Source organism: Merops nubicus, unplaced genomic scaffold, assembly GCF_000691845.1.
Source record: "Merops nubicus isolate BGI_N331 unplaced genomic scaffold, ASM69184v1 scaffold17431, whole genome shotgun sequence".
Classification (NCBI taxonomy): Eukaryota; Metazoa; Chordata; class Aves; order Coraciiformes; family Meropidae; genus Merops; species Merops nubicus.
The window spans coordinates 36,987-46,412 of record NW_008586435.1 but is presented as its reverse complement, the minus strand read 5'-3'; the positions used below and the strand labels follow the sequence as shown (position 1 = coordinate 46,412).

General features: G+C 41.6%; 1 protein-coding gene across 2 annotated transcripts in view; it reads right to left on the bottom strand.

The window, feature by feature from the left end:
- The window catches only part of GRIA1 (glutamate receptor, ionotropic, AMPA 1), a 61,999-nt gene that overhangs the window by 35,027 nt on the left and 17,546 nt on the right, over positions 1–9,426 (bottom strand). For both annotated transcript variants that reach the window (XM_008948656.1, XM_008948657.1), the window contains exons 4-8: positions 8,867–9,028; positions 7,545–7,712; positions 3,865–3,969; positions 1,646–1,756; positions 488–694 (exon numbers count right to left, since the gene is read on the bottom strand). In XM_008948656.1, the coding sequence (XP_008946904.1) occupies positions 488–694; positions 1,646–1,756; positions 3,865–3,969; positions 7,545–7,712; positions 8,867–9,028 (753 nt within the window). The remainder of the gene's footprint in view (positions 1–487; positions 695–1,645; positions 1,757–3,864; positions 3,970–7,544; positions 7,713–8,866; positions 9,029–9,426) is intronic.

Here is a 9,426-nt window from a genome sequence, read left to right as displayed (position 1 = left end):
TCCCCGTGCCCTACAAGGGAAAATTAGACCCCTCTGATGCATGACCTCAACATCACAGATTGCAAACTACCAGACTGAGGCAAGTTTAGAAGCTCAGGGTGCAGATGTAGATCTGAGATGATGGAAATGAGTGGCTAGACAGAAAGCAGTCCAGTCCTACTCTTCACCAGTCATATGCTGGGTGTTTGAAATCTGATCCTGCCATTATCATACAAAAGTAAAACAGAGTAAAATTTGGAGATTCTACCCGTGGGGAAGTGACCATTTAGTGCTGTTGAAAGGAAACCTTTTGATATTTCCATAGGCACAAAATGTGCTGTCCCTCCCTAAATTAAAATGTTTTGCATGAGCTGATCATTTGCAGTATCAGAGCTGCAGTCTTCACGACAGCTCAGGCTGACAGAAGGCAGGGTCCTTCTTGCTCTAGGGCTTGAATGTGTTCTTAAGCACCAAGAGCTAAGGACAATGAACGAGGTTGGAAACTCACCCCATAAACGAGTTCTCCCACCATGCCATTCCACGTTTTGGTGTCAGGGTCCCGGGCTCCATACTTCCCATCTCTGACGATCTCCAGCCTGTAGTGGTAGCCAACATGCTTCGCAATCTCAGCAGCAAGCTCCACACAGTAGCCTTCATACCTCTCGTTGCCTTCGAACTGGTTGGCATTCTTTTTGAGCATCACATATGGGTCTTCCTGGCACAGAGAAGACCAATATTGAGCTGTGCTCCACATTCTAGAGATTTACATCAGAGATTCACACTAGAGCAGCTACCAGTCCCCTTGAAAAGCTCTAGCCTTGCGTTCCTGAACCAAAAGTCACAGTCCACACACAGTGGGCTTATTTTAGAAGGTATGAAGTATTATTTTTATTGTGGTATTTTCTGCTTACTCATGTAGAATCTGCATGCAGTTTCTGCAGTGACGGACCTGAGGGGAATGGAGTAGCTGGGGGAATTTGGGCAACAAACCTTTCAGTGCGGTTCTGGAAGGGATATTTATTGCATCTGAGCTGTGAATTTTTAAAGGCATGTCTGCCTATGGAGGCACAGGCAGAATCAAATCTGCTGGACAGGAGAGAGCCTTAAGATGTTTAACTCAGATGGAGTATTGTGCCTTCTCTGTAGACTCCCAGTGAGCATTCAACAAACAAGTTAGTAAAATTTCATGTTTCTGCAGGGCAAGCATATACAATGACACAATACATGATACCATACATTATGGGGTACCTATTATTCCCTGATGATTATAGTGGAGATTTGTTTTTAAAGCTATGATTCAGCCTTTCCACACAATACAGCTTATCCTTCCCAAAATTACAGCCCCCATTCTGTGGGCTAAATACAAAGCACATGTATAATGTTCCTAATTTACCTGTGCCGATGCCTCTACTATCTTGTCATCATCTTTTGTATTTTCTAAACTTAAGCCTGAGAGCTCTTTAATACGTATTTAATTAGCCACAGCAATTTTCAGATAACTTTATGGACCCAGCAGGAAACAGTAAGTGCTGTTATTATTATTATTATTATTGTTGTTATTGCTATTATAAAAATGATACAGTACAAAGGAGGGTACACAAGGGGGAAGAGGGAGTCTGCACATCAGGGAGATGGAGAGAGCTGGGATAGAAGTCACAGTACTTACTAGGATAGTTGTGACTATGTAAGTCCTGTTCTGGAGGCTTGTAGACTCATTGCCACTTTGAGTATCTACAGCTGTTGGAACCAACTTCTCATCTTCATTCCAATAACCAATCTGCCAAATACAAAATTAAGATACCTCACTGATATCTCTTTGAAATATTAACCAAGATATGGTAACATAGTCATCCAAGCAGGATCAGCACTCTCTGTATGTTTATACCCAACCTGAGATGTTCTCTCCTGATTCTTGATGTCTTGTTGGAGGGACCAGAAACTTCTCTATCCCACCATGCCTCCAGCCTGAAGACAATGTGCATGATATGCTGCAGTAGCACTGTGTATGTAAAAACGTGTAGCGTGCAGTCACTGGGGGATTATTGCCATTCCTTGCCTCATTCCTATGCCAAGAGTTCACACTTCCCCCATGTGACTTCTGAATATTTTTCTGATGCCAAGCATGCCTGTTGTATGTCCAGATGCTTCAGAGTGGTAAAGTGCTGTCCTCAAGCTGAAAGCTTGCATGAACACAGGGCATCAGGACATCTTGAGACAACAGGGCAAAATATCAAGTGAAAAAACAAAACCCACAATCCTGGCCAATGTCAAAAACTTTGAGGTTATGGATGAACTGAAGAGTTGCAATGGGAAGAACTCTCATATTAAGTTGTGCTTGTTCATAATCAGGGATTCGGGCTGATCCATCACATACTGGTAAAGCAGAGTGCCACCAAATATCCCTAGGAAGATCATTGCTGAGGTTATCCACTTTGAGGGCTTGATTTTATAAGAGGTTTTCTATCACCTCATGCAAGTATGAAGCTGCCTGAGCTCTGCTTATGTGAAAGGAATTCTTATCACAGTAAATGGGAAAGGGTATTAACAGAGGGCATGACCAGAAGCCTGCTGATGGCAGATTAGAGATTATAACAGCTCAGGAGAAAAAAAATCAACGCAGGCTTCTCATCTCTCTTCATTGCACAGACAAAAAGATAGTGAGGAAAAAACTGCCAAAGCTCTGCCCTAGGGCAACATAAATGGAGACACATATGTCAGTTTTGCACCTCTAACATAGTTGATCTAAGTAAGATACAATATACATCATGGCAATGATGTATATGTCTTCCAAACAAATATAATTTCTGTCAGTAAATGCACTGCAAAATCAAGACATTCAACCATTTTGTTTCTTCTCCTCCAGACTCTCTCCAGGTTGTCAACTTCTTGAAGTTCAGAGCCCCAGACTAGACACAATACGACATTTGTCCTCTTATGAATACCACATGGAGGAGAAAGACCACTTTGTGTGTCTTCAAAATGACACTTCTTTTATTTCTCAGTGAGAAATTTGCCTTTTTTCACTTGGCTGTGGCAGGCTCTGAACTCAGCTCTAAGTATTAATTGGGCGTAGGGGTTGTAAAAGTGGAGCTTTAATTAATTTCATATTTTCTTAGTTTCAAACAGGCATTTTATTTTTCAGGGACTGAGGGGGGTGTAGAGGGATTCCAATGAATGTCCCATTCCAAACTATGTAGTAGCTCTCCTTTAGAGATGGAATAACAGTTACTCTTTGTTCTTCAAATAGGTAGTATCTAAAGTGGGACATAAGCACATAGAACCAGATTTTCAAAAGGATTACTTTTTCAAGTGCTTGGCATCTCTGAACAAGGCCAGATTTTTCAAAGTGCCTGGGACACAGAAAGGGATCAAGACCCCAGAACAGCACGAATGTCTGTGCAGCTATCAGGACATGGTTAGTGGTATAGCTCTTGTCATTTCAAGGAAAGCAGAATTAGGTCAACATAAAGAGTTCACCTATGCTGGTTAGGGCAGACAGCTTCTACCTGGTTTTGCCTTGGCTCATCCTTGGAAAAGAAAAGTGAAAGAGCAAAAAAACAGTTGTGTAGCTGGGCCTGAGCCAATGTGCCATGACAATTACATGACTGAGTGGGCCAAGCTTTTGCTACCCTGGAAATCCCTGCCCCACAGATGAGATGCCCTTGTTGCCCTTGATAACCCTTTCCATATGTTGTAACTTTTTGTAATATACCCTAAGTTCTCCCTAGTCCTTGACTTCGCTCATGCAGGGAGCTGTGAATGCACTCATGGTGACTTCACACGTAAGCTTTCATGAACAGACACATCCACTGAGACCTAACCACACCATAACTCCAACACTGGGCTGGTTCCTGAGACAGGATCTCAGGTAACTCACTACTTTACCTTTCTGATTCCATCATGCTTCATCTCAATCACATGGAGGGTGTAGTTGGTCCTCCGTCCCTTCTCATTAAACTGAACATTGCCAGACAATCCTTCAAAACGGACCTTAAAGACATAAATATCAATGAGGAAAGCAAATGGGTCAGCATCTCATGTGGTGGAGACTTGGCAGCAGTAAGAGGTGAGGGGAGGAAGGATGGGGAGCACAGTCATACAACTCAGATGCGTGCAAAGGAGACAGACCATCTCTCCAACACCAGGCTTTAGCTTAGGTGCATTGTGTGCCTGGACATCTGCACAGCCTTTCTTTCAACTTACCCCTTCTTTTATAAACCCTTTCGCTAAAACTTAGTGGTCTATTACTGAGCTCAGTGATGCATAAGGGCTAGGTCACGTGTGGGAGCCCATCACCTCTCAGGCTGTGACAGTGAGATAAATCAGCTCTGAACTGCTTGGGTTTTGTGTTTCTTCATGTTTTCTAAATCTGACCTGGAGTCAGGGTTTGGTAAAGAATTTGTCAGTCCAAATCAGGAAATGTATTTGGAGAAAACACAAAACCATGGCCACGCCGCCCGCTGCTGCCTTTCGATAGAGAGGAGTCTATCAGTTAACAAGCAAATTTAATTACCTCTGCACCAGCCTAATAAAACCTGACAATTTACTATTGTAAATGAGATTTGCTGAGGAAACTTTGAATCATAAAAGTTATTGTGCTGATAACACTGCCAAGCTGAAGAGCGTTGCTCACACCACATCCCACGTCCTGAACTTCTCCTCTCTTCTCCTGTGACATGTGGCAAAGGTGCCCAGCCTGGGCTTCTGACCAGAGTCACATGCAGTGTGTGAGGACTGAGCAATGGGGAAAAGGAGAGCAAATTTGTGTCTCCATAGAGACCACCTGGAGAAGTGTGCAAGCCATCAGATTGGGCATTAAAGGTTTGTTCTCAGCCTTTCCACTTGCTTTGTACAAATCTGTTGCCTCTGCAACTGAAATCTTGCCACATGCAAAATAGGAGCAGGTATTTAGCAGCTTTTTTAAGTACTCCGAGACCCTCAGAATAAAGACTTATGGTGAAGAAATGAGGATATATCACTATGAAGGAAATATGTTGCTAATTTGCTTAAACTGTGTTTGGTTTTTAGCTATAATCACAAATGTTTGTCATGAAAATTAACATCTGCCATTATTTTCTGAAGCTCCTTCAAGTAAAGAGTGACATTTGGAGAAACATGCTCTTGCCTTCTCACAGGACACAACATGCCTATAGAAGATGCTGCACTAGAAAAGCACCATTATCTCAGAGCACTCCTGTGCCTGCTATTTCATGGCCTCTGGTTTTCTTTTCAGGTCCTGACTGATTCTGAGGCTTAGGTCACAGGTGCTTAATACCTCTGTAGCTTTAAATGCACTAAAAGGCAGGTCTACAGCACCAATTTCTTCTATCTCAATGGAAGAAATCTTCATCCTGTGATATCTTTTGTGGCACTGAAATAGCAAAAGGGGTCACTCCCATCGATCCTGGAGGCTGCAGCACAACTTCTCCATCATTAATCAACTTCTGAGACCCTCTGAATCACCACAAAATATGAGGAAGACTGATTTCAACAGTGCCAAGCACCAGTAAAGTCAACTGGAGACTTAAGCACATTTGCGTATAAGGCATGGCCATGTGGGTCTTTGCTGGGAGAGCTGGAAGTGAAGGATGCTCTTGTGGCCTTCTGGTTTACAACTTCACTCAACAGTTAAGGACTAGCTACCTGCTTACTAGAAGTGGTAAGCAAATAATGTTAACAAAAAAATATGTCAAAAAAATAATTTTTTCAAAGTGCAACTGAAACCTCAGCGTATCGGTTTAAGGCAATATTTTGTGAGCATTTTCCTGGGGAAAAAAAAAGTAATTCTCTTTACTAAAAGCATACATTTTGCTGAAATGTGTTAGATTCCCAGTTTTGAAAAACTGTAGAATGTTTCAAATTGCTTTTCATCTTTGCTCCTGCCATCCATGACTCCTTCCTACACTAAACAGAAATAAGGCAATTCAGGAGCTTATTCGAGACATTTATGTTGAAATAAGTAGAGAAAACTTTTTGCTTTTAAACAGGTTATAACATTTTAGACATTACCAAATGGGAGGTAAAGAGAAAGCACACGATGAATAGCTGTAAGAATTACCTTAATTGTGAGTCTTTACAGAAAGGATAACTGAAACCTTCAATCTAATCATAAGTTCTTCTATTTCCATCTGCCTTTTCCTTGCCATAATACTAAATGCTGGATGATTACTCAATTCATAGCTGAACTTTTCCTAGGAGTCTTCTTCCTCTGCAGGTTTCAGAGACTTTTATTTTGACCATTACAACTGAACTGGTCAAATCTTTTGAAAAGTATTTTTTTTTCCAATGGTAAAGAAAAAAACTTTTGCAAATAGCTCTTCAAGTTCTTTGCCCCAAATCACTACACTTGAAAAAGTAAGAGTTTTGAAATTGTTTTAATGAAGAGATGAGGAAAGTTCAGGGGAGATTTTCCAACACACACAAAATTGTATTTTCTAGCCAAGTCTAATTTTGATATCCTATTCTCATAAATTCAATAAAGGAAAATGATTGAGAACCCATTGCTCATCAGAAGACTTCCAAGTATTTCATGTTTATTAGGTAACCGATCTCCCTAATGCATCAAGAAGGCTGATTTTATTATAAAGGCTTGGAGAAGCTATGACAGTGATTTGCCCAAGGTCATACAGAAAGTCAATGACAGGTTTGGGAACAAATTGAATCCAGGCAATAAAATCAAATCAGATGCAAGATTTGGTTTTAAAGGAATTGTTGTTTACCAGTAAGCCAAAACTAAATCAAAACAAATTTTTATTTTTTTTTTGGGAAATTTATGTATGATGCAAATTAACCAAATTTTCTTCTTGCCTTCTTCACAGTTAAGGAAAGGAGATGGGATAAGCTATATTTGGATAACACTGAACTAGCAGTATTTGCAAGGAATCTGTCTATTTTTGGCTGAAAGAAAAATGCTAGAAATGAATGTCAGTCTTGAAATCTAATGAAATTTTAAAATGTTCTACTATCCTATGTCTTTGATAATAGTGTATTGTTTTTCTTGATGTAAGTTTCAGCTAGTATTTTTGTTTATTCAAAAATCTAAAGTTTTACAGATAAGAAAGCAAGATTATCAGATGTCTAAATGGCTGTTATTAAGACTTCTATGAGCTTTCACAGTATGAAACAAGCTATTACTTGGGTTTTGAGAACATTTTAGTGACAGCCAACACATAGGGCAAAATTCACATGGTTTCAAGCTTCATTATCAGTCTGGAACTGAGTCCACAGAGAGCTGAAAAAGCTTCAGAGAATATGGTCTGAGCAGGTCTCTCTTGGGAAGGGGAGCATAAAAGTATGGAGCCAGGATTTTATGGGATAATGTTTTGGTTTTCCATCCCAGAACTCCGACAGAAAACAAAGGCAAGGACACATCAGGTGGTACCAGGAGAAGTGGTTTGCTGGATGCTCCCCTGAACTCTTTAGGAGTCCTGGCTCTAATCTGGAAGGATCAGTTCCTCATCCTGAGCAAGTTTTTTTGGCATTTCTGCTGCTAATTACCCCTCTAGCCCCACCCGCAGGCTACATCCAGCCACCCTTGCAAGGCGCCCGTCTGCTGGGTTTCAGACCTGCTGCAGGGCTCTCTGGATGTCGATGCCTTGTCCCCAGGGCACGGCTGGGTTGGCCAGGCAGTCCCCGGCGTTGCCCCGGCGGGAGATGTCGATCCGCTGCCTCCGCAGGTTCTGGAAAGCCTCGGCCATCACCCGCACCCCGTCGTACGTCAGGGCTGACGTGTACTAGAAAGAGAAGAGGAGTTGTACCACTGCTGTTAGAGGGAGCTGGCCCTGGGTGTGCTACACAGTTTTGCCTCATGGTCACTTTTCAGATGATTTGCCCTGTTTTCATGTATGAAGCTCCAAAGTCTCTTGCTCCCTGTAATCACTGTCCTGTTGACTCATGGAAGTTGGTGCCTTCTCTGCCAGAGGATGGGAGAGTGAAGGAGAAGCTCCTGATGCAGAGCTAAGGATGACTCTACTTTGTCTTTCACTCTTCTAGCCCAGCTACCTTCAGATGGCACTCCCTGAAGAAGACTTCAGCCTTAAAGGCCATTCCCCTGCTAGCTGAGTCTGTCTGTTCCATTAGAATCATTGACCTGAACTTTTAAGGAATACATTATACAGTGTAAATGTGAGATACACACAATCAAATAACAAGTGACCCTTTCCAGATGGAGGCCAGAGAACTGCTTCAACATGCAAAAAAATCTGCAAAAGATGAGTTTATTCAAGTAGAAACTTGTACAGAAACTAGTGTAAAACTCTCGCATGAACTGTAACCATTAAAGAGTTAATTCCTTTTCCTGTGATCACTTACTAATTTATTTGTTTGCCACATTCTTAAGCTCATACTTCTAAATTTGACATTTCCATCCCTGAGTGATTGGCATGAGTATATTTGTTTTCATATGTCAGACAGAAAGAACCCAACCTCCCTCTCCCCACCCCTTGACAGCTTCAGGGTCTTCTCTGTTAGGAATTAAAATATATTTCCCCTCTTTTGTATACGTTGTTGTGAAATACTCAGCAAGAACATCTGGAAGGACTTTATTATCACTGTATATGTAGTAAACAAGTCAAAGGTTAAGGAGTTAATGAGGCTTTTTCTTTTTTATATACTGAACATTATGAGGCGTTTAATCCTTGGCTTTGAGGCGAGTGAAAACTGGGAGACTGAGTGAATCTGACAATCTGTGTATTTCTTAGCAGGCAGCAACTCCTGCCTTGTAAAATTCAGACAATGTTGAGGCGCCTGGAACAGATACTGTTCATAGTTGTATTAAGTGACAGGTTTTCAAAGTGCAGTTAAGGAGCCCTGTGGAATCACAAAGAGCTGAGTGTACTTGAACTGAGCCAGATGGACCCCAAATTAAATATTTTTTTATACCACTTGCCTTTGGCCTCTTCCAGTCCACACGAGGATGCTCCCTGGCATCATTATTCCTCCACTGCTGCATGATCCTGGCGGGAACAACATCTGTGTAATTCACCAGCTGGAAGCCAGTCACATTGGCTCCACTTTCCCTGAATTTGGTCAGGTCAATATCCATGAACCCCTAAGACAAGAAAGAAACGGGAGGAACACATCAGAGGAACACATCTCTGGGTGGGTAAGAAGAGTCCTGCCTATTTATACGTATGGCAGCTTAGGAAAAATCTCTTCCCTCTACAATATAAGGCCCAACTCAAGAAAGGCACCACATCACTGACCACATGGTGAACTTGCCTTTCTCACAGGTTCTGAGCTGGACATAACCTGCAGCTTCCATCCAGGGACAAAAATAGTCATACCAATAACAGCTCATATGCAAGTAAGCTAGCTGAGTAAGGGAGAAGTATATCCTGAATAAAACTTGGATGAAAATAACAAAATCCTCAAAATATATCAGAAAAATAAAATATTCACCCAGCTCTAACTTTTGTGCACCCTCTCACCAATGAAGAGGCTCCTTCT